General features: G+C 44.5%; 1 protein-coding gene across 6 annotated transcripts in view; it reads right to left on the reverse strand.

Moving 5' to 3' along the window:
• LOC124799274 (membralin) overlaps positions 1–26,490 on the reverse strand; it is a 520,037-nt gene that overhangs the window by 146,666 nt on the left and 346,881 nt on the right. For all 6 annotated transcript variants that reach the window (XM_047262841.1, XM_047262842.1, XM_047262843.1 and 3 more), the window contains one exon: positions 21,027–21,159. In XM_047262841.1, coding sequence (XP_047118797.1) covers positions 21,027–21,159 — 133 coding nt within the window. The remainder of the gene's footprint in view (positions 1–21,026; positions 21,160–26,490) is intronic.

A 26,490-nucleotide genomic window follows, 5' to 3' on the forward strand; every position in this document is an offset into this window, starting at 1 on the left:
ACCATTTTGAGCCCGAAACAAAACGACATCCCAATGGAATGGTGCCATTCCCACTCCCCACAGGAGAAAAAATTCTATGCAACTGCTTCCACCGGTAAGGTCGTGATCACCGTGTTCTGGGACTGTGAAAGTGTGATTTTCATTGATGTGACACCAAGAGGCGGTACCATTAATTCAGAAACGTATGTCAACACATTAACAAAACTCAAGACGCGCTTCCGGCGACTTCGTCGCCACAGCAACCCACGAGATGTTTTGCTGTAACACGATAACGCTCGGTCCCACACAAGTCTGAGGACTGCTGAACACATCGCAAAACAGGTTTGGACAATGTTACCCCATCTACCCTACAGTGCTGACCAAGCCCCTCGGACTTCCACTTGTTTGGGCAATTAAGGGACGCAAATTTGACGGCGATGAGGAGGTGATTCACACAGTGAAGCACTGGCTCCGCCACCAGGTTTAGGATTGGTACCGGCAGGGCACGCACGCCTTTGTTTCGCGCTGGAGGAAAGCCACAGAACAAGATGGAGAAAAATAGGGTGTGTAGATAAAAAAACATTCTTTCGTGTGTGTGATTCTCATTATGTTCAATAAAGAATTGCTGAAAAAACTTTCCTGGCAACCCTCGCAATTATATTAACTCTCAAATGCCATATAAATTAAATAATATAATCAGTGATGAAAAAAATATAGATTAAAAATTAAGTCTGAGCGGGAGAACCGTCACCTCACACACATTCGTCTTATGTAGCTAGAACGCTAACGACTTGACACCCAAGAACTACAGTATCCGGAACCTCTGCGCAGATATGTCAGTTACATAATCTATTTTCTCGGAATTACCTAAGTACTGCTCTGTTCTGGCTCGGATTTGTTTTACCGGCAGTGCCAGTTGTACGTTAACACTGATGCGTAGCAGTATGAACAGGTGTACTGAGCTAGGTGACATGCAACGGAAGATCCGCACTATGATGCCAAGCTGAAACCGCATCACATTACTTTTGAATCTGTACGTAAGCACCTATGAGGAGCACATGTTTCCACGTTAGAATGAAAACACTGGTCGTTTGATATATGGCAGAACACCAAGTCTGGATGAGTGTGTGACTTACACGCGATCGGTGACAGTCGTTCCACCCGCAATCGACGCTTTGCACGAGCACTGAAATACCAGCCAAGCAACCGTTACATTACTTTATCTTCTCTCCTGTACCTTCTGGTGATTGCATATTACATGATTCTTCACCGCTGTCAAGGTACGTTTTTGCAGAAACAAAGGTAACTGCAGGTAACAAACTGAATAAAAGATACTCGTGGCATTCTCTGGAGAAAAGACTTACTGAAATATACCGATATCGAAAACAGAGCATCAAACGTTTTAAATAAGTCTTTTTTTGTTATTTATTTCAAACTCTCGTAAACGGACTAAGTTTCAGTCAAAATAAATGACGTGATGCTGTAATGTGTAAGAATCACTGATTGCTTTGGTTTTCAGTCCGTCGTTCCACAGAACACCACCATTAATTTATTACTCTCTAACAAGCCAGCAAACACCATGGGTCACGTAAACCAATAATATTCCAAAAATATCCTTAAACAATCTCCTTAATTTTATCGGTGGAGTTCAGATTTGCCATGTATACAATAATGCACAGCGAAGACGGACGATAGAGGATAATTAATGTTCTCACGAAGAAACTTGTCTGTTGTCCTAGGAGACAAGGCCGGACCTAAAGTCAGTGGTAAGTCGAGGGTATGCTCTCAGCATCCGAAATAGTAGCAACTTAAGTGTATGGTTCATGCATTACGCACATTGACTGCTAGCTATGTTGGAGAAGAGACGTGACAGCTGTATGTCAGGAACGCTATATGTCTATTTCAAGCATTCCGGTGAGTAAGAGGAGATATCAAAAATGGAGGAAGTCAGATGAAGATCCACAACTAGGTATCCGTCTAACGAGATCGAGTCTACTACAAGTGGTGAACGTCTGGCCCATGAACGTTCTTGCTGGAATAACTTGGCGTTTTGTATCACTCTACAAAACTCTACGTGCACGTGGAGTGGAACTTTCACCCGTCTCTTATCGTCACGGGGAGGTCAGATCACCGAAGTTAAGAGCTGTCGGGCTGACCTAGCACTTGGATGGGTGACCATCCAGTCTGCCGAGCGCTGTTGGCACGCGGGGTGCACTCAGCCCTTTTGAGGCAAACTGAGGAGCTACTTGATTGAGAAGTAGCGGCCCCGGTCTCGGAAACTGACATACGGCAGGAAGAGCGTGTGCTGACTACATGACGCTCTATATGCGCATCCAGTGACGCCTGTGGGCTCAGGATGACACGGCGGCGGGTCGGTACCGTTGGGCCTTCATGGCCTGTTCGGGCGGCGTATGCCAGGTACACATTTGTAAGAAATTAAATTCACTGCCTATTAATATCAGAGGCACAAGTAGTGGCGCTTCCATCCTTACAAACAACTTACCGTAGTAGCTCCTGGACACCTTAGTTTGTTGTTGTTGTGGTCTTCAGTCCAGAGACTGGTTTGATGCAGCTCTCCATGCTACTCTATCCTGTGTTGCTTAGTTGAATGGAAGAATTATTTTGCACAAATTAATCAAATGTTTTATGAGAAACAGTCATGTGCACACAGAATTAAATGGGAAAATTTTGCTACGTCCATATCGTACACTATCTCTACAGATAACCTCCCGTGACAATCCTAACGTAATGGTAAAGGAAAAAACCTGGTGAACACGCCACTCCTTGTGAAGTTTGCTACACCACCACCACCACCACCACCACCACACCACAACTACCACCACCTAGGGCAGTTACTGTTGTTTTACTAATTAGTATTTGTTTTTACCGGTATATCTCTTCTATATGTGGACTCGTTCCACATCCATGAAACGTGTTCGCACATACAGACTTACGAAAGATCTATAAATAAATTTCACAAGCGATAATTAGATTTTATAATGGCAGCCAATTTAGCACAAAGATGTGCTTCACCCTCTGAATTAAGGGAAATGTATCCGAGAACTTGACAAGCTCGGCGATATAAGCGATTGCTGAACTGCTATGTTTACTACGCTCGGCAAAGTACAGAGAAACCTTTGCGAGAAAGCCGCGGCAGGCAAACACTGGCCGGTGGCTGTGCAGTCATATCGAGTAGGCTACCTGCTCGCTCGCTGGGTCGGCACGCAGCGCCGCGGCTTCAGGACGCAGACGCTTCTCGTCTTTGATCGGCGGCGGGGCCAAATAAGCCGCGCCTCCCGCGCTACACGCACGCGTGAGACCACGCGCCAAGCGGGAAGCAGGGGTCCGCGCGCAGCCGTGCACAGGACGCGCCAATGGCAATGCTCTCAATTACATTTGTTTGCACTGCAGATTGAAAACATGCACAGAAAATGCTTCTCTTTTATTTGTTTCCTTTTCAATTTTTTACGAAAAAAGAAAAGACACGGGCTGCAGCATTCACTCTACGTTTCGTTGAGCGCGATTCGCGGTCGCTTGATCACAAGAGATGAGCGTCTCTCTCTCTCTCTCTCTCTCTCTCTCTCTGTCTGTCTGTCTGTCTGTCTGTCTGTCTCTCTGTGTGTGTGTGTGTGTATATGTGTGTGTGTGTGTGTGTGGATGAGAAGGGGTGGGGAGGGGGGGGGGGCGCTTACGTCATGTGTGCTCTTGTTCTTCAATGTTCCATTTGCTACCAATGTCAACGAATAGGCAGCAACCTATTCAGTGACCGCTCAATATTTTCGCCATTCGCAATTTCATAAATAATAAGCGCTGTCTCACAAACAAAACATGTGCCTTTTGCTGTCTCCCTTTCTGCATAAAATCTTTTAGTTCTCAGATGTTCCTCATTATCTGCAATTATGATTTAGTTTCACATAGTTCAAACGCAAACTATTTTATTTTTGCCAGTGAAAACTAAGCATCGGATTATGAAAAGCATAAAGGATGCTGCAATACGGAGGAAACGGCACGGCGGTTCAGTATGTTTCGACAACAGTAGTTATGTAAAAATCTGCCACAGCAAAGTTTTTATCATCTGTACATAGCAACCATCTGTATGATTGAGAGGAAGCGGTAGTTAGTAGTCTTAGAGAGAGACAAAAAACTACAAGAACCAAGAGGAGATAATACGAGAGGAAGACCAAAACCGAAGTGCTCGGATTAAAAAGGGATGTACACTTTTTCCCTTCTTTTCAAGCTATACATCGGACAAGCAATGACGGACATAAAAGAAAGGCTCAAGAGTGGAATTAAAATTCACTGTGAAAAGTATCAATGAGAAAATTCACCGATGATAACAGCTATCCTAAGCGAAAGTGAAGAATTACATGATCGGTTGAATGGAATAAACAGCCTAATGAGTATACAATATGAATTGAGAGCAAATCGAAGAAGACGAATGCAATGCGAAATTACAGAAATGAGAACAGCGTGAAACTCAACATCAGGATTGGTGTTAACAACGTAGAAGTAGTTAAGGAATTCTGTCTGCTACCTAGGCAGCAAGATAACCCATGACGGTCAGGCCAAGGAGGACATAAGAATAAACTAGCTCTGGCAAAAAGGGCTTTCGTGGCCAAGAGAAGTCTGCTAGTATCAAACGTAAGTCTTAATTTGAGGAAAAAATTTCTGAGAATGTACGTATCGAGCCCAGCATTGTAAGGGAGTACGATCTGGACTGAGGGAAAACCAGAACAGGGCAGAATCAAAGCACATGAGATGTGGCGCTATTGAAAATTAGGTGGACTGATAAGGTGAGGAATGAGGAGGTTCTCCTTAGAATCGGCGAGCAATGGAATATGTGGAAAACACTGACAAAGAGATGGGACAGGAGTACAGGACATCTGCAAGGATTCAGGGAGTAACTTCCATGGCAGAGGGAACTGCAAACGGTAAAAAATGTACAGGAGGACAGACATTGGAATACATCCAGCAAATGATTGAGTAGATAGGTTACAAGGGCTACTCTGATATGAAAAGGTTGACACAAGAGAGGAATTGGTGGCAGGGCGCATGAAATCAGTCAAGTTTACCTGGAATTCATGTAATTTATAATATATGATACTCTATACTCAATCTGTAGTTACTCACTTTTCTGGCTAAATGGTTAGTGCCAAAGACTAATAAATTTAAAAAGAAGACTGATGACTAAAAAAAAAGTGAGAGAAGTCAGCAGAGGTAATCAAATGTTGGTCAGATGACGAGGAGGTCGAATTTACCACGCAAACAGCACTGAAGCGCCACTGACAGATGACAGCTAAGTAAAATTCGAACTCAAATAGGCAGGTTGTCAAATCATCATCAGTGATCAACACCTGCAATTTAGAGAATAGGTCTACCAAGTATGGAAACACCTAAGGTGAATTTTGTCAAATCCCAAGGGAGACGAGAGATTTTTGATGTACTCCTAGGATCATTTGGAGCCATTGCTGTTAGATGACTAGCCCACTCTGTCCATGCGTCAGCCTTCACCCACGACTGTACGTGCTGTAGAGGAGCCACGGTGTGGCTGGCAGCGCAAATAACCAGACTGCCACTTGGTAACGATATGCACTACAGCATACCAGTAAAAGTTCACAGGCCATTGCCTCCTTTGTCAAAGTCACTTATACGTAATGCCACAGAAGGTTATTCTCACATTACCATTAACATAATGGGCATAATACTGCTTTAAATCTCGGTTTGTGCCTGAAAGGTAACAGTTGTTTTGAAATCAGCATTTCAGTATAAGATTTTACATTAAGTTGTAAAGGAACTACCATAAATTTCTCCCTGACCTAAAGTGGGCGTCCATGTGAAAATGAAAGCAATTAAAATGTATACTTGACTCCACATAAATGGAGAACGACATCCCCTATGCTTAGAGAAGTCCTCATAGAATGATGATTGCTTCATTCTACAAGGCGACAATGCTGGACTTCTTAGTCTTCGTCATCGACCAGATACAACCCAGTTTCGTCCGACGACCTAAGTCCTATAGAGCATGTTTGGGCTCCTCTACGTTGAGATATTGGTACTGGCGGTAAGAGCCTTGTCAAGCCGAGAGCAGCTGTGTAATTATGTAACATTCATTCTGCATTTTCATGACCACGTACAAAGTTTCGAATTTAGGACTGGTGCTTCACCGTAGATCTACAGCAGAGAGGGTCTACTCAGGGATGGCCAGATAATCATTCCACAATATGATAAACACGGGTTAATCATTTAAAATCATAATTGTCATGCCGCCTTATCGTCTTACGCTATTATATGTGTTTATGTAAGCAGAGGTGCGATCAGTCTTGAGCTCCTGAAAAGCTACAGGTAAGCAGCCCACAATTTTGTGCCTCTATGTATCGCAGGTTGCCTATGTGGTCGTCTCGGTCCAGAACTGAAATTCCTACATTACACGACAAATGCAGCGGATTCTCTAACGGTCGACTTCACTGCAGATGATTACGAACTTTTCTTATAAACTGGCAAAGAGCCGTCGAGAGCGTTCGAAATTTGGGACTGCACTGTGTCGCTTCATACGTAAGACGTATTACATCTACATTTACATCTACATTTACACTCCGCAAGCCACCAACGGTGTGTGGCGGAGGGCACTTTACGTGCCACGGTCATTACCTCCCTTTTCTGTTCCAGTTGCGTATGGTTCGTGGGAAGAACGACTGTCTGAAAGCCTCCGTACGCGTTCGAATCTCTCTAATTTTACATTCGTGATCTCCTCGGGAGGTATAAGTAGGGGGAAGCAATATGTTCGATACCTCATCCAGAAACGCACCCTCTCGAAACCCGGCGAGCAAGCTATACCGCGATGCAGAGCGCCTCTCTTGCAGAGTCTGCCACTTGAGTTTGCTAAACATCTCCATAACGCTATCACGGTTACCAAATAACCCTGTGACGAAACGCGCCGCTCTTCTTTGGATCTTCTCTATCTCCTCCGTCAACCCGATCTGGTACGGATCCCACACTGATGAGCAATACTCAAGTATAGGTCGAACGAGTGTTTTGTAAGCCACCTCCTTTATTGATGGACTACATTTTCTAAGGACTCTCCCACTGAATCTCAACCTGGCACCCGCCTTACCAACAATTAATTTTATATGATCATTCCACTTCAAATCGTTCCGCACGCATACTCCCAGATATTTTACAGAAATAACTGCTACCAGTGTTTGTTCCGCTATCATATAATCATACAAAAAAGGATCCTTCTTTCTATGTATTCGCAATACATTACATTTGTCTATGTTAAGGGTCAGTTGCCACTCCCCGCACCAAGTGCCTATCCGCTGCAGATCTTCCTGCATTTCGCTACAATTTTCTAATGCTGCAACTTCTCTGTATACTACAGCATCATCCGCGAAAAGCCGCATGGAACTTCCGACACTATCTACTAGGTCATTTATATATATCGTGAAAAGCAATGGTCCCATAACACTCCCCTGTTGCACGCCAGAGGTTACTTTAACGTCTGTAGACGTCTCCCCATTGATAACAACATGCTGTGTTCTGTTTGCTAAAAACTCTTCAATCCAGTCACACAGCTGGTCTGATATTCCGTATGCTCCTACTTTATCAGGTGACAGTGCGAAACTGTATCGAACGCCTTCCGGAAGTCAAGGAAAATAGCATCTACCTGGGATGCCTGTATCTAATATTTTCTGGGTCTCATGAACAAATAAAGCGATTTGGGTCTCACACGATCGCTGTTTCCGGAATCCATGTTGATTCCTACATAGTAGATTCTGGGTTTCCAAAAACAACATGATACGAGAGCAAAAAACATGTTCTAAAATTCTACAACAGCTCGACGTCAGAGATATAGTTCTATAGTTTTGCGCATCTGCTCGACGACCCTTCTTGAAGACTGGTACTACCTGTGCTCTTTTCCAATCATTTGGAACCTTCCGTTCCTCTAGAGACTTGCGATACACGGCTGTTAGAAGGGGGGCAAATTCTTTCGCGTACTCTGTGTAGAATCGAATTGGTATCCCGTCAGGTCCAGTGGACTTTCCTCTGTTGAGTGATTCCAGTTGCTTTTCTATTCCTTGGACACTTATTACCATGCTGCAACGATCCAAATTAAAATTACACTGAACTTCGTGAGTAGCTAATTCTGCAATGGAATTTGTAATTCCAGTGCTGCAGCATCGGGTATTAGCAGTTTTTAATTCCAGCGGTGGAAAACTATTCTGACTCTGTGGTCGTCTCGCTTTAGGGTATTGCCGAGTACAGCTACCAACTGCGTCCAAGTAATGCATGGAGCTTTACTTCTTTTTCAGCGATATCGGTGGACATTAACATAACATCAGAATTAACAGACGCTTATTAATAACCTACCAAAAGCAGTTACCAAATGAGCCGCTTCTGGTAACCGTGCAAGATAACACAAAAGACATCATCCTACGGTCCAGGCGAAACCACGTGTCCTCCCATCGACACTGAAGACGAACAAGACAGTTCAATATTCCAGACTTGGCATACAAAACCGTTTCCGTATTATTTTCGTAGTATGGCTCAGACTAAAGTGAACTAGATCCTGTAAATTACGTGGTGGCGATTCGTGAGCTCTGAGGTGTTGCTGCTTAGCGAATGTGAGGAACTCGCAATACAACATCTGGCAGTGATCGGTGAATTCAAATGCTGCGAAAACTTTGATATGAGGGCAAATAAATACTTTTGAAAACCAATCTCGAATCGGCTTCCTCAACACTTATTAAAATTCATGTACTGTGCAAACATCACTGCTACGATACTTAAATGTGAACTGCCAAGCAAACGACAAATACCAAAATTAAAATACTCGGGAAATACGGAATTTGAAAGAGAGAGAGAGAGAGAGAGAGAGAGAAAGGCTGTTGTAGCCGTGAAGCCAACGCGACAGCAGCTGCTAAAAGCGCAAACTGAATCGACTTCGGTGCAGTCGATTGGCCGATCCATTGTGTAGGGCGGCGAGCGGGCGACGAATTCCCTTTGAGGTTTCGACGGCGATGGAGAACAAATAGCAACCGGGAACGGAACAACAGCCCCTCCCCCATCCACAGAGAGCCAAGTACCACAGTGCAGTGGCACTGGAGCTGCAGGGGCACCTGAAGGGCCGGGGGGGGGGGAGGACGGGAAACAGCGAGTCGGCCGAACAAAGGCCGCTGGGGACGGAAACTTTGCGGCAACTCCTGTCTTTACAGCGCAATGTATATCAAAACTCAGACGTAAAGGGGCGGAAAACTCGCGCCAAAAGAAACAAAAGCAAATGCCTTTTGGCTCACGAGGGACCTGTCACTGAATTCTCAGTCCACCAAGAGGCGAGTGCAAGCGGAGATTTATGCAAAATAAAAAATACCGCTGTACACTGTCCGGTATTCCGAAAACTCTAACGCAAACACATCTCGTCTCAGTAAAAAAGGCGAAGATGTCTATAGTTGACTGCTATCGATTTACGTCATGCAAGTATACATGTGATACGATTAAGACATAAAAAACACAAGACATGTACGAAATAACTGTATTATACACATTGAAACAAACGTATTCCAGTCCTCGTCTCACTCTTCCCCTGTAATTCGGAGGACTCCAGTAACCTATTCATTTATACGCCTAACTACTCTTAAGCCGTTGTTGTTGTTGTTGTCTTCAGTCCTGAGACTGGTTTGATGCAGCTCTCCATGCTACTCTATCCTGTGCAAGCTTCCTCATCTCCCAGTACCTACTGCAACCTACATCCTTCTGAATCTGCTTAGTGTATTCATCTCTTGATCTCCCTCTACGATTTTCACCCTACATTCTGCCCTCCAGTGCTAAATTTGTGATCCCTTGATGCCTCAAAACATGTCCTACCAACCGATCCCTTCTTCTAGTCAAGTTGTGCCACAAACTTCTCTTCTCCCCAAACCTATTCAACACCTCCTCATTAGTTATGTGATCTACCCATCTAATCTTCAGCATTCTTCTGTAGGACCACATTTCGAAAGCTTCTATTCTCTTCTTGTCCAAACTATTTATCGTCCATGTTTCACTTCCATACATGGCTACACTCCATACAAATACTTTCAGAAACGACTTCCTGACACTTAAGTCTATACTCGACGTTAACAAATTTCTCTTCTTCAGAAACGATTTCCTTGCCATTGCCAGTCTACATTTTATATCCTCTCTACTTCGACCATCATCAGTTATTTTACTCCCTAAATAGCAAAACTCCTTTACTACTTTAAGTGTCTCATTTCCTAATCTAATTCCCTCAGCATCACCCGATTTAATTTGACTACATTCCATTATCCTCGTTTTGCTTTTGTTGATGTTCATCTTATATCCTCCTTTCAAGACACTGTCCATTCCGTTCAACTGCTCTTCCAAGTCCTTTGCTGTCTCTGACAGAATTACAATGTCATCGGCGAACCTCAAAGTTTTTACTTCTTTTCCATGAATTTTAATACCTACTCCGAACTTTTCTTTTGCTTCCCTTACTGCTTGCTCAATATACAGATTGAATAACATCGGGGAGACGCTACAACCCTGTCTCACTCCTTTCCCAACCACTGCTTCACTTTCATGACCCTCGACTCTTATAACTGCCATCTGGTTTCTGTACAAATTGTAAATAGCCTTTCGCTCCCTGTATTTTACCCCTACCAACTTCAGAATTTGAAAGAGAGTATTCCAGTTAACATTGTCAAAAGCTTTCTCTAAGTCTACAAATGCTAGAAACGTAGTTTTGCCTTTCCTTAACCTTTCTTCTAAGATAAGTCGTAAGGTGACTATTGCCTCACGTGTTCCAACATTTCTGCGGAATGCAAACTGATCTTCCCCGAGGTCCGCTTCTACCAGTTTTTCCAATCGTCTGTAAAGAATTCGCGTTAGTATTATGCAGCTGTGACTTATTAACTGATAGTTCGGTAATTTTCACATTTGTCAACACCTGCTTTCTTTGGGATTGGAATTATTATATTCTTCTTGAAGTCTGAGGGTATTTCGCCTGTCTCATACATCTTGCTCACCAGATGGTAGAGTTTTGTCATGACTGGCTCTCCCAAGGCCATCAGTAGTTCTAATGGAATGTTGTCTACTCCCGGGGCCTTGTTTCGACTCAGGTCTTTCAGTACTCTATCAAACTCTTCACGCAGTATCTTATCTCCCATTTCGTCTTTATCTACATCCTCTTCCATTTCCATAATATTGTCCTCAAGCACATCGCCCTTGTATAAACCCTCTATATACTCCTTCCACCTTTCTGCCATCCGTTCTTTGCTTAGAACTGGGTTTCCATCTGAGTTCTTGACATTCATACAAGTGGTTCTCTTCTCTCCAAAGGTCTCTTTAATTTTCCTGTAGGCAGTATCTATCTTACCCCTAGTGAGACAAGCCTCTACATCCTTACATTTGTCCTCTAGCCATCCCTGCTTGGCCATTTTTGCACTTCCTGTCGATCTCATTTTTGAGACGTTTGTATTCCTTTTTGCCTGCTTCATTTACTGCATTTTTATATTTTCTCCTTTCATCAATTAAATTCAATACTTCTTCTGTTACCCAAGGATTTCTATTAGCCCTCGTCTTTTTACCTACTTGATCGTCTGCTGCCTTCACTACTTCATCCATCAGAGCTACCCATTCTTCTTCAACTGTATTTCTTTCCCCCATTCCTGTCAATTGTTCCCTTATGCTCTCCCTGACACTCTGTACAACCTATGGTTTAGTCAGTTTATCCAGGTCCTATCTCCTTAAATTCCCACCTTTTTGCAGTTTCTTCAGTTTTAATCTACAGTTCATAACCAATAGATTGTGGTCAGAGTCCACATCTGCCCCTGGAAATGTCCTACAGTTTAAAACCTGGTTCCTAAATCTCTGTCTTACCATTATATAATCTATCTGATACCTTTTAGTATCTCCAGGATTCTTCCAGGTATACAACCATCTTTTATGATTCTTGAACCAAGTGTTAGTTATGATTAAGTCATGCTCTGTGCAAAATTCTACAAGGCGGCTTCCTCTTTCATTTCTTCCCCCCAATCCATATTCTCCTACTATGTTTCCTTCTCTCCCTTTTCCTACTGACGAATTCCAGTCACCCATGACTATTAAATTTTCGTCTCCCTTCACTACCTGTATAATTTCTTTTATCTCGTCATACATTTCATCTATTTCATCATCATCTGCAGAGCTAGTTGGCATATAAACTTGTACTACTGTAGTAGGCATGGGCTTTGTGTCTATCTTGGCCACAATAACGCGTTCACTATGCTGTTTGTAGTAGCTAACCCGCACTCCTATTTTTTTATTCATTATTAAACCTACTCCTGCATTACCCCTATTTGATTTTGTATTTATAACCCTGTATTCACCTGACAAAAGTCTTGTTCCTCCTGCCACCGAACTTCACTAATTCCCACTATATCTAACTTTAACCTATCCATTTCCATTTTTAAATTGTCTAACCTACCTGCCCGATTAAGGGATCAGACATTCCACGCTCCGATCCGTGGAACGCCAGTTTTCTTTCTCCTGATAACGACGTCCTCTTGAGTAGTCCCCGCCCGGAGATCCGAATGGGGGACTATTTTACCTCCGGAATGTTTTACCCAAGATGACGCCATCATCATTTAATCATACAGTAAAGCTGCATTTCCTCGAGAAAAATTACAGCTGTAGTTTCCCCTTGCTTTCAGCCGTTCGCAGTACCAGCACAGCAAGGCCGTTTTGGTTAGTGTTACAAGGCCAGATCAGTCAATCATCCAGACTGTTGCCCCTGCAACTACTGAAAAGGCTGCTGCCCCTCTACAGGAACCACTTGTTTGTCTGGCCTCTCAACAGATACCCCTCCGTTGTGGTTGCACCTACGGTACGGCCATCTGTATCGCTGAGGCACGCAAGCCTCCCCACCAACGGCAAGGTCCATGGTTCATGGGGGGCTTAAGCCGTTAAAGAATCCAAAATGTGTTCGTAATACTCGTGAAAGCGCAAACAGATTTATCCTATTTGTTTTGTAAATAAAAAACGCCTTTGTCCTACCTTTAATGACAGGCAGTATCTTAAAAAGGCGTTGTAAGATGAACATCAGCAAAAATAAAACAAGGGAAATGGAATGAAGTCACATTATATCATGCGATCAGGCAATATCACATGCGGCTGAGAGAATTGGATTAGGAAATGACACACTAAATGCAATAAGCGAGTTTTGTCATTTGGATCGCAAAAAAACCGGTGACGGCAGAAGTAGAAAAGAAACAATATGCATACTGGCAATATACAGTAAAGCATTCCTAAAAAAGATAAATTTGTTGACATCGAATACAAATTTAAAAATTAAAAAGTTTTTCCCGAAGGTATTTGTTTGGACTATAGCGTTGAAAGGAAGTGAAACGTGGACGATAAGTAGTTAAGACAAGAAGAGAGCAGAAGCTTTAGAAATGTGGTGCTACATATTTAAAATTAAATGGGTAGGTGGAATACCTTATGAGAGGGTACTGAATCGAAATGAGAAAAATAAAATTTATAGCGCAACTTGAGACCAGAAATCAGTTCGTAGAACATATCCTGAGGCATCAACTATCGTTGGTTTGTGACTGGAGGCAAGTGAGTGGTGGTGAGGGGGGGGGGGGAGGAGAGGGGAAGGAGAGGAAAGAGGGGGGAGGGAGGGTGAGAGAGGGGGGGATTATAGAGAAACACCGAGGCTCGGCTACAGTGCGGAAGTTCAAATGGATGCAGACTGTAGCATTTATGCAGAGATGAAGATGATAGCCTACCTTGGACAGATGCATTAAACACCCCTTCGAAGTAAACAAAATAACAACAAAAACAACGGTGTACAAAACATTGGCAGCTAAAGGCCATCCACAAAACTCCAGCCAGGCAGCGACAAGTTAATAAAGGTGTAAAGCTGTCACAAAAATTATTGACGCCACTACAGTAATTCGAAACACGTCGGAAATTTTAGAGGTGTCCCAATCATTTCTTTGAGGATCAACGTTGGAACAAAATTTTGAAAATTTACTGCCAAAACCTATGGATTTCATAAGATAAGTTTCAAAATTTAATATTTTTTCCGCTTTCAACAATGCCTTATTTTACAGCTTCTTATGTAACTCTTATACGAAAATTTGGTTCATGCTCTCCGTACATTAGCAAACATTTTAAAATTTGCTTTTTGATTTCACTGTTAAAAAACATAGCACATAACAGTATCTCATTTTGATTTCTTTACACTGTCCCGTTTCTGTGGTGTAGTTCGCTACATTAACAAATTACTCGAATTGATGTACTTCTAACTTAGTTGATTTATCTGTGAGTCTTCACCCAGTAAACTGTACAGAAAGATCGCGTCTAACAAAACCAACTATGGATAGGAATTTTAAGTTGCCTGGCTTTGACAGTTTAACTTAAAGAATGAATTAACTTCTCCAGTAACTACGCTCTCGCTTTTTAGTAACCACCGAGGTCTCTCTTCCATAGAGCAGTGTGGGGACTGCAAGAGTTCTGTAGAATTTGAGCATCTTACTTAGTTTTCTTTTTAAGATTTCTATTCATTGTTCCACGGACCCGGCTTAATTTCTACATCTTTGCTGTCGCCATATGTCACCTCACAACGTAGGTAACTGATGGTTTACTTATTCTAAAATCGTCCGAACTACCACTATTTTGGTTCTAATGTATTCTTACCTCATGAAGATCATTGTCTTAGTTTTTTCTGTTGTGCTATGCCAAACGTGGTACTGGTTTATGTCAATAAGTAAATTCTTTTCTGAAGGTAATCATCTTTATCAGTTACGATCACTGTATCGTCAAATGGTTCAAATGGCTCTCAGCACTATGGGACTTAACATCTGAGGTCATCAGTCCCCTAGACTTAGAACTATTTAAATCTACCTAACCTAAGGACATCACATACATCCATGCCCGAGGCTGGTTCGAACCTGTGAGCTTAACGGTCGCGCGGTTCCAGACTGAAGCCCTACAATCGGCTACATCGGCCGGCACACTGTATGGTCAGCGCAGATTACGTTATTTAAAAGAATTCTTCCGTCTAGGTATATACCGTCCTGAAATTCTATTTTCCATATATGCGTTATTTCACGTATGTAATTGTTGAACAAAGATGGAGAGATACAGTAGCTTTGCCGTACTCTTTTGTTGACTGGTATCTCATTAGGCATTTTCCGTCCAGACCTAGAGTGATAGTCGTGCTCTGATGTAAACTTTTTATCGCGTTCACTAAGGGTTCGGATATCCGCGATCCGTAATTATCTTCCAAAGTTTCTGTCTATTGACACTGTCAAGAGCTTTTTCTTTCAAACCAATAAAAGTAATGTGTATGTGAGTATTTATCTATCGTATGCTCCATGTTTTTGCGTTATCTGCTGTAAAATAAAAAACTGCATCCATCGTGGAACGCCTTTTCCTAAAAACCATTTGTTCCTCATGCAGTAGTACTTCCATTATGTTTCTGAGTCTTATGTTTAAAATCTTAAGATCCGTTGTGTGTGCTGAGTCCAGCAAACTTATTCCTCCGTAGTTATTGCATAAGCTTTTACTTCCTTTTTAAAATCATACAAACCTGTTGCAGTCCCCACGCTGCTCTATAGAAGCGAGAGCCGGGTGATAAAAAGGAAGAACACCGTATTCAGACACAAAAAATGAAATTCCTGAGAGGAGTTAAACCTTGCACAATTGAAGATAGATTAAGGAAACAAGATATTAGAGAAGAACTAAAAATTTTTAATAACTGCTGTTTATTGAGTCAATCCATATCGCTGTACCCTTCCTTCTGCCCTGAAACTTGGCTTCCGTCACTCGCTTTGGTATTCATTCACCTTCCTTTCTCTTTACACGTAAAACCATTTCAACCTGTTCTTCTCAGATCTCTCATTCAATTTTTCTACGCCAATTTCGTTCATAACGTCTTCTTTTCTACGCTTTTTACCGTAACAGGCATTAGCTGGGGAAAGGGGACGTCCCACGCGCTCCTCGCCGACTGGCTGGCTATTTGTGTTCATACTTCCACAACGGTGCATTTTTTGGTTATTTGGCAATTTTTTCTCTACGTCACTATTCGATGTCCCCCATCCTGTTACTATTTCATTACCAACTATTTTCGCACTCTGTATACACAAGTAAGCAAGTGAATTAGGGACACCTCGTTGCACTAGTCAACAGCCATTCTGCATCTGGGATGCAATACATTTTAGTGTGTAGAATCCGAATATACCTTTCAAAATGTTTTAGCACGTACCATTTTTGAGTTTTTAAAGGTTTTTTATTTTTCGTATTCAGTATTTCGCTTTTTTCTGTTCTTCTGATTTGATATTTAATTGTTTGTTTTTGATTTGCAGAGGACAGCAAGAAGATCTACAAATCATCAGTAAATGGTTGGTGTGGTAATCCAGTGGTGTGAAAGAGATCCTCAGTGTGTGTTTCCTGTGAAAGATAATGCAAACTGTTTGTATTTAAAAGTTACACAACGAAAAATGACAACTAGTAAATCTCGTTGCTGTCTAAGCCACCCCGACAACTTTTGTTATGTCTGTGGGAAATTAACTCCAAAAGCCCAAAGAAAAACAATGACTGATTTGGTTAAAATGGCATATAAATTGTATTTTCATTGTTCTGTTGGTGATCAAGATAAAAACTTTGCAACTCGTACTGCCTGCATAGCCTGTACTACAACCTTAACAGAGTGGTTGAAAGGAAAACGTCGAGCCATGCCATTCGCTGTTCCGATTATGTGGTGTGAGCCTAATGACCATTATTCAGATTGTTACTTCTGTCTTACAAATATTTCTGGACATTGAAGCAAAACTAGATATAAAATATAGCATCCAAATGTATCTTCAGTGCATTTGCCTGTGCCCCATGATAAGGGGCTGCCTGTTCCCGTCTGTAATTTGAACGCCACGGGATCAGACACCATGTCAAGTAAATCAGAAAGTATTGAACATTTAGAAGAGTATTGCCCTAAATATCATGACATTTCGCCCCAGCTCTTTAATCAAAAGGAACTGAACGATCTGGTCCGCGATCTAAAACTTTCGAAACAGCAAACTGAACGCTTGGGGCCAAGACTGCAACAACGGGACCTTCTAGCTCCAGCGACAAAAATTTCCTGTTTCAGATCAATAGGTGCTTCCGACTTAACAAGAAGTTTAATAATAAACGTATTACGCAATATGCTTTGATAACAATGAGTCCAGTGTACATTTTCATTACGTTCGTGTAATCCTTGGTAGTCCTAAATGCCAAATCTTCAGATGAATATCTAAAACTGTGAAAAGAACATGTTTCGACCTGCATTCCATAAGCGATACCATTCTCCGATGTACGTTACGACCTGTGTTCCTTTGACATGACAAATGCCGTCTAAATTAACAAACTTACGAAGTTTTGAACATATGCCTCCTAGATCGTCCGGAAAGTCCAAATTCTGCAGCGATTTATCGGGAACGTTTTCTCAGGATAATGTGCACAGCGGCTGCAACAATTTCTATGTTCTGTCGAGTTCCAACATTAGCAGTTAGATAGGGCAGAACCTCGTACACAACAATCATTAATTTTTTTTGTTTTCATAGGAATTCTTTCAATTTAAGATATCACTAAGTTTGAAAGCACCAGTGTATGTACAAAAGAAAAAAAAATAACTTTTTCTGTTTCATTTAAAATCACACTCTCATTCATGTGTATCTGTAATTGGAGTCAACATAATGATCTCAACCAATAATAACTGAAACGAAGTATTGTGGGAACAAACACGGGATTGCATCATGTGACAACCTGGAGACGGACTGCACGCTCGGGCATCTAACGTAGCCACCAAGTCGGGAAAAACGGCCGACCGAAAGCTACCCATAGCCAGTGAGTGACCTAAACGACCGATCTGCGGTCGTGGAATGAAGTACCATGGTCCGTAGCTCCAGCGAACGAGCCGTACTTTTTGAGATCTGCAGCCGAGACAGAAAGGTATGAGCTTCCTTCCTTAGCCAGTCTGTGAATGGCAGTGAGAACTGCCTTCATAACACAAGAATCCGGGCAATGCGCTGGCAGGGGTGGCAGAGACAGTCGATTCGTCGCCTGGCAGCGCTCCATTAGGCAAGCCGAAACACAGATGTCGCCAGCCCCGACATAGTTTCGCGACTGCCTGCAGCTGCCGAGCCCGGTCTCCATTACCCTTCCCCTCCCCCACACCGCCATCACCCCAAGGGGCGTGATAGTTATCTCAAGGATGTTAGGAACGACAGCAATGTTGCAAACACGCCATGTCCGTGCAATGCCACGAAATCGTTACAAATGATCAACCGGAATCAAGAAGTACAAAACGACAAGTACTTACCTTTTAAATTCATGGATCACGGAGACCTCTCTAAAAACAAATAGGCAGAAATTCTACTTCGTGAAAGTTCATCGTATGGAAATTTTTGATCTAATGGCTTAATTATGTAAGCCTCTCTGCACGCTGTCATTTGCCAAATACGATTAGGTTTAATCAGGGAGATATTGTAAAGTTATATTTCAGTTAGGTGGATGGCATCTGCCTTCCTTACGTTTTTTGAAAGCTGTCCGATAACCAAAACCATGAAAATCAGTTGTTCTTTTAGCAGACATAAGAACTCTTAATGTAGAGGAGAGGCAGAACAGAACAAAAACTGACGCAGTTCTATTTTCTGTTGATTTTTCATACATCACGAGGAAATAAGCGGACCCGATGACGGTCCATTCTAATAGCTCTTTGAAGAACTATCTAATATTTGGCGAAAGAGATGTCAGGCAGTGATACTAGAGAACACTGAAGCCGTTGAATTTAAAAATGACATAAGTAACTAGGGGAAAGACTATGAATATTGTAACGCAAATGTACTCGCTGGTAAAGGCTGTTGTAAGAAGTCAATTCCTGTTGAATACAGAATTCAAGAACAGATATTATGTAGTACTTTTGAGCCGTATGTGAGTAATTTAGTGTCTGGCTATGGCATATTTTGTACCTGTTTTGTTTCTTTCTGTAACGTTAACGAAAAGTTCATAAATTATTCTCTTGTATTCAACGAAAAAAATAATTATGTGCACATAAAAATACAGGGTTATTACAAATGATTGAAGCGATTTCACAGCTCTACAACAACTTTATTATTTGAGATATTTTCACAATGCTTTTTCACATACATACAAAAACTCAAAAAGTTTTTTTAGGCATTCACGAATGTTCGATATGTGCCCCTTTAGTGATTCGGCAGACATCAAGCCGATAATCAAGTTCCTCCCACACTCGGCGCAGCATGTCCCCATCAATGAGTTCGAAAGCATCGTTGATGCGAGCTCGCAGTTCTGGCACGTTTCTTGGTAGAGGAGGTTTAAACACTGAATCTTTCACATAACCCCACAGAAAGAAATTGCATGGGGTTAAGTCGGGAGAGCGTGGAGGCCATGACATGAATTGCTGATCATGATCTCCACCACGACCGATCCATCGGTTTTCCAATCTCCTGTTTAAGAAACGCCGAACATCATGATGGCAGTGCGGTGGAGCACCATCCTGTGGTACGTTTAGCTCCCTGCTTGCTTTATTCGTCGACTTCCGCGGGCTACGCGTGAAACTTGCCCGCACGCGTTCAACCGTTTCTTCGCTCACTGCAGGCCGACCCGTTGATTTCCCCTTACAGAGGCATCCAGAAGCTTTAAACTGCGCATACCATCGCCGAATGGAGTTAGCAGTTGGTGGATCTTTGTTGAACTTCGTCCTGAAGTGTCGTTGTACTGTTATGACTGACTGATGTGAGTGCATTTCAAGCACGACATACGCTTTCTCGGCTCCTGTCGCCATTTTGTCTCACTGCGCTCTCGAGCGCTCTGGCGGCAGAAACCTGTAGTGCGGCTTCAGCCGAACAAAACTTTATGAGTTTTTCTACGTATCTGTAGTGTGTCGTGACCATATGTCAATGAATGGAGCTACAGTGAATTTACGAAATCGCTTCAATCATTTGTAATAGCCCTGTATATGATGCACTAAAATGTAATGTTGACATACTATGTAAATTGTCTAATGGACAATCTGTACACTTACAATATCTGGCATGGGAACGGTCGAACCCGAGATGTCGAAAGCTGCCCTGAAATTTTTTATACAGTAGAGATACAAAGAAAGAAGTTGCTAAGACACACTGCAAGTATTTTCAAAAATGTTCAAAATTGCCAAGTTCCTAGATCGCAAGGTCGCTGGAGAAATGTATACCCATGCGCAACACAGCAGGCACATACCCTTGGTTGATGGTACATCGTTAAACATGCGATCGTAATTTGTAAAGCACATTTCAGTGTCAGCTGAAAGTATCTACGACGCAGTTGTTCACAGTTACTATTCACTCGAATCTGTAACTCACTTAATATCCGTAACAAATAGCAGTGGTTCCTAATACCATCTATTGTAGCGCTGGTACCACAGTTTCACAGTGATGTGAAATCCAATTAATGCTTTCAACAACGCAAAAGAAGAAAAAGAAGACGGTGGTACGAAATCGAAATCACTTATTTCTCCTGAGGACCTACGTAAGGGTGTGTGTTATTTATTATTTAATTTCTTGGAATTCATTCGAATGATATCTGCATTTGGTTAGAAATCGTGGTAATACGAGTATTAGACGAAAGAGGAAATAACTTTGGCGATTCTGTGAATTGTAGTTCGAACGATGATTCTTGCGCTGATTTAAGTCTAGAACAAAAATAGACTACCTTCAAGACCGAAGAAAACATGTGGAGTAATAGCTTTCAGTGGCAAAGAAAATGCAGTAATGTTTTCAGTTAGATGAAGGGGAGAGCAAAGGCTTGAACTTAAGCACTGTCTCAAAGACTACTCGTATTTCGTTTCATAAGATCTAATCATATATTGTGTAACTGGCCTTTCACCAACTCTAACACAATATTGAAAACAAAATGAAAAAAAGCCATGTTCCATGTCGGAGCTGGCCTGCATTACATAAGAAATGAAAGTATTGGGCGAGTGGTTTCTATGGGTGACTAATCGCGCGCTATGCTTCCTCCTCATAACTTACCTCAGCCAGTGTCTCTTAGTGATGGACGTGTGACAGCAGATGGCATCATACTGGTCCGCAATCCACACGATTAGTATAATGTAGAAGGCTGTAGTCGTGTCGTTGAAGAACTCCGACATGATTGCCTCCATACCTAAAATAAGATACAGCATGAGGATATATGGTACATCTTTAAGTTCAGTTAAAACTATTAAAGGTACAACCTAAACGAACTAATGGTTCATTAACCTCCACCCTCACCCAGTCTCTCTCTCTCTCTCTCTCTCTCTCTCTCTCTCTCTCTCTCTCTCTCTCTCTCTCTCTCTATTTTTTGTTATTCAAATCAAAATACCGTATCTCCAATCCCCCGGTTTGATAAATGTTTATAAAAGGTAATCTTCATTAAATTCTGCAATAATCAGTAATAACACATATTTACATCATGCACTTAATTGTTCAACATTATATATAATAATTTGACGCTGAAAAAATTGTTACGATACAATTCCAATGCACAATAACAAACGCTCAAAAACGATGTGAACCTAACATAAAATTTCTCACTCGATTCTTACAGCAACGAGAACTCAGCTGCTTCGGTGTGAGTACTTTATGTGGCTAATGTTGCACATCAATAAAGTTCCAAATATGTCCAACTAGCGACATAATACGAAAATGTGGAGAGCAGAGTTAAGACCAGCGTCCAAACTTTGCAGGACAGGTCGCGCACAGCACGACTGACCCAGGACTAAGCATCATACTCCAGTATCGCGTCCATCTCATAAACTGAACTTTCTTCATCAGTAGCACAACACTGGAGCATAGCTGAGCAGTGAGAAATCCATGTCAGTACAAAGGTGGCGAATATGAGCATCTCTGGCGTGTTTCAGTAGCATATTGTCAGATATCAGACGTAAACGTGTGGCTATCTCACATCACGTGAGCTATGTGACGACACTGAGACATGTTATGTAAACTGAAGGTGGATAGCAGGGAAAGGGGACAGGGGAAATGGGGGGCAAGGGAGACAAAGGGGGGGCAAGGGGGACAAAGGGGGGGCAGGGGGGGCAAGGGGGACAAAGGGGTGACAAAGGGGGGCAAGGGGGGGCAAGGGGGACAAAGGGGGGGGGCAAGGGGGACAAAGGGGGGGGCAAGGGGGACAAAGGGGGGGGCAAGGGGGACAAAGGGGGGGGCAAGGGGGACAAAGGGGGGGGCAAGGGGGACAAAGGGGGGGGCAAGGGGGACAAAGGGGGGGGGGGCAAGGGGGACAAAGGGGGGGCAAGGGGGACAAAGGGGGGGCAAGGGGGACAAAGGGGTGACAAAGGGGGGCAAGGGGGACAAAGGGGGGGGCAAGGGGGACAAAGGGGGGCAAGGGGGACAAAGGGGGGGGCAAGGGGGACAAAGGGGGGGCAAGGGGGACAAAGGGGGGGGGGCAAGGGGGACAAAGGGGGGGCAAGGGGGACAAAGGGGGGGGCAAGGGGGACAAAGGGGGGGGCAAGGGGGACAAAGGGGGGGCAAGGGGGACAAAGGGGGGGGCAAGGGGGACAAAGGGGGGGCAAGGGGGACAAAGGGGGGCAAGGGGGACAAAGGGGGGGCAAGGGGGACAAAGGGGGGCAAGGGGGACAAAGGGGGGCAAGGGGGACAAAGGGGGGCAAGGGGGACAAAGGGGGGCAAGGGGGACAAAGGGGGACAAAGGGGGGCAAAGGAGGGCAAGGGGACAAAGGAGAGCAAGGGGACAAAGGAGAGCAAGGGGACAAAGGGGGCCGAGGGGACAAAGAGGGGAAGGAGGTACAGGGGGCAAGGGGGAAAAGACGAGGGGAGAGGGGGACAGGGAAAGGGAAGGTGGGAGGGGGAGAGGGGATGGTGAGAGGGAGAAAGGAGGGGGTGCAGGAGAAAGGAGGAGGAGAGGGAGAAAGGAAGGGAAGAGGGAGAAAGGAAGGGAAGAGGGAGAAAGGAGGGGAGGGGAGCAGGAGATAAGAGGGAGGGGGAGAGGGGGAAGGGTTTGAGAGAGGGGTGAGAGGAAATGGGGAGGGGGGAGGGGAGAGGGGATGGGGAGGTGAGAGGAAATGGGGAGGGGGGAGGGGAGAGGGGATGGGGAGGGGAGAGGGAATGGCGAGAGGGACTGAGGGAAGGGGAGGGGGAGGTGAGAGAGGAGGGTGAGATGAGAGAGGATGGGCAAGGGGAGGGGAGAGGGGAGGGGAGAGGAGAGGGGAGAGGGTAGGGGAGATGTGAGGGGATGGGCGAGGGTAGGGGAGAGGGGATGGGCGAGGTGAGGGGAGAGGCAAGGGGATGGGCGAGGCGAGGGGAGAGGCAAGGGGATGGGCAAGGGGAAGGGAGAGGGGATAAGCGAGGGGAGGGGAGAGGGGATAAGCTAGGGGAGGGAAGAGGGGATAAGCTAGGGGAGGAGAGAGGGGATACGCGAGGGTAGGGAAGAGGGGATAAGTGAGGGTAGGGGAGAGGGGATAAGCGAGGGTAGGGGAGAGGGGATAAGCGAGGGTAGGGGAGAGGGGATAAGCGAGGGTAGGGGAGACGGGATAAGCGATGGTAGGGGAGAGGGGATAAGCGAGGGTAGGGGAGAGGGGATGGGCGAGTGGAGGGGAGAGGGGATGGGCGAGTGGAGGGGAGAGGGGATGGGCGAGTGGAGGGGAGAGGGGATGGGCGAGGGGAGGGGAGAGGGGTAAGGGGATGGGCGAGGGGAGGGGAGAGGGGTAAGGGGATGGGTGAGGGGAGGGGAGAGAGGTAAGGGGATGGGTGAGGGGAGGGGAGAGGGGTAAGGGGATGGGTGAGGGGAGGGGAGAGGGGTAAGGGGATGGGTGAGGGGAGGGGAGAGAGGTAAGGGGATGGGTGAGGGGAGGGGAGAGGGGTAAGGGGATGGGTGAGGGGAGGGGAGAGGGGTAAGGGGATGGGCGAGGGGAGGGGAGAGGGGTAAGGGGATGGGCAGGGGGAGGGGAGAGGGGTAAGGGGATGGGCGAGGGGAGGGGAGAGGGGTAAGGGGATGGGCGAGGGGAGGGGAGAGGGGTAAGGGGATGGGCGAGGGGAGGGGATAGGGGTAAGGGGATGGGCGAGGGGAGGGGAGAGAGGTAAGGGGATGGACGAGAGGAGGGGAGAGGGGTAAGGGGATTGGCGAGGGGAGGAGCGAGGGGTAAGGGGATGGGCGAGGAGAGGGGCGAGGGGTAAGGGGAGGGGGAGAGGAGGGGGCAAGGGGGAAGGGTAGGGGAGAGGGGAGGGGGAGAGGAGGGGGCAAGGGGGAAGGGTAGGGGAGAGGGGAGGGAGAGAGGAGGGGGCAAGGGGGAAGGGTAGGGGAGAGGGGAAGGGGAGTGGGAGAAAGGGAAATGGAGGGGAAGGAGGGGAGAGGGGGAGGGGAGTGGGGTAAAGGGAAAGGGAGAGGAAGGAGGGGAGGGGAGGGAGCTCCATTGGGCTTTATGTGGATTCAGCAGCGATGAGTGAAAATGTGTCCCAGACAAGGACTTCAACCCAGGATCTCCAGCTTACTAGGTGGACGCACTAACCAATGCGCCACTCAGACTGCAAATGCGTTGACTATAATGGCAAGCTCCTCGGCCGACTCACATTCCCACCTAGCACTACCACTTACGTGTAGTCTCTGTCCATGTCCTTTGCGATTGCTAATTTTAGATTTGTGCATCTGCACTGACGGTGGTGGATTCATAGCCCATCAAGGTGTTCGGTTATATGAATGCTTGGTGTCTCTTCTTTCGGATATGTCGCTGGAACCGTTTTCTATCCGCTTTTCGCAATGTTTATCACGGAACTGCACTTAATATTACCTGTAATATTTTACTTCGAAGGATGATGAAGAGATGGTGCTATATCTTTGGAAATTTTTGGACTATCGATCTTGGAAGATGCACGTAAATCAAAGACAAAAGGTAGTTGTCAATCAGGTCTTTTATTTCATACGATGAGGTCGTAGGGTGAAATGTTGTTACTTGAATTAGCAACCGCGAGAATGTAGAGCAACAACATTCACATTAGCATTACTCCTGTTGCCCTGCGAAAACCAACTGACAAATAATAAAATTTCTCTCGTCTCGTAATGCTCTAACAACGTCATTTAATTGTGAATCATACCATTCACAGATATATTTTACTTTCTGTCAATGCTCTGGAGCAGGCAGCACATTTCACTATTGAGAAACGGACGACATCGGTCTTCCCATAGCTTCATGAATGCCACAGTCCAATGTTGCCGATGAACAGTACAGTTTTCTTCGAGATAAGGTACGATTTCATTAGACACGTACGAGAAAGACTACCCGCCACGATTGTTTGTGAAACAAGTCTGTAGTGCCTATTTGCACAACAAGTTTGTAGTGCCTATTTGCACAATTCCACTGCCCAATAACAAGACGAGGAGACTGAATATTCGTAACTGTCTCAACAGTGATTTTACGGCGTGATGTTTCAATCCTCGGCCTCTTCAACACCTCATATAGGGAACATGCTTTCCTTTAATCTGCGAAATTTCCGAAAGAAATTCAGAAACAAATCTGTCTCGTTAGAGCCTCATTCGAAAATTCAATGCAAGGTACAAATCGAACAACAACACAAGACAGCACATATTACCATCCGCGTAATATCCCAACCTTTTGTTACGGAAACCTGCTAAACTTGTATCATGGCCTGCTAGAATACTACATTAAACCTTCAGCAAGTCAACCGATGGCTAACGTATTCCCTGGATGCAACAGGAAAAGGAAGAGTAAAAAAACTTCTAATGCGAATATAGCCTGTTTTCTGGATACTATTACTCACATTGTATTAATCATTACTACACAGGCAATTTACATTATAGATGCTTACTGTGACACAGCACTGCCTTCTCTCTGTATATTACGGAGTACCAGAACAACTGCAATTGACACAGGAGCTTCTAGAAGCCTGCTACGAACGATTAGTTGGTGACTGACGAAGCAAACAATACATCAGCAGAGGTGAGCAGCTGACTAAGACCTCTTCATACACTCCTGGAAATTGAAATAAGAACACCGTGAATTCATTGTCCCAGGAAGGGGAAACTTTATTGACACATTCCTGGGGTCAGATACATCACATGATCACACTGACAGAACCACAGGCACGTAGACACAGGCAACAGAGCATGCACAATGTCGGCACTAGTACAGTGTATATCCACCTTTCGCAGCAATGCAGGCTGCTATTCTCCCATGGAGACGATCGTAGAGATGCTGGATGTAGTCCTGTGGAACGGCTTGCCATGCCATTTCCACCTGGCGCCTCAGTTGGACCAGCGTTCGTGCTGGACGTGCAGACCGCGTGAGACGACGCTTCATCCAGTCCCAAACATGCTCAATGGGGGACAGATCCGGAGATCTTGCTGGCCAGGGTAGTTGACTTACACCTTCTAGAGCACGTTGGGTGGCACGGGATACATGCGGACGTGCATTGTCCTGTTGGACCAGCAAGTTCCCTTGCCGGTCTAGGAATGGTAGAACGATGGGTT

Source organism: Schistocerca piceifrons, chromosome 5 (genome assembly GCF_021461385.2).
Source record: "Schistocerca piceifrons isolate TAMUIC-IGC-003096 chromosome 5, iqSchPice1.1, whole genome shotgun sequence".
NCBI lineage: Eukaryota > Metazoa > Arthropoda > Insecta > Orthoptera > Acrididae > Schistocerca > Schistocerca piceifrons.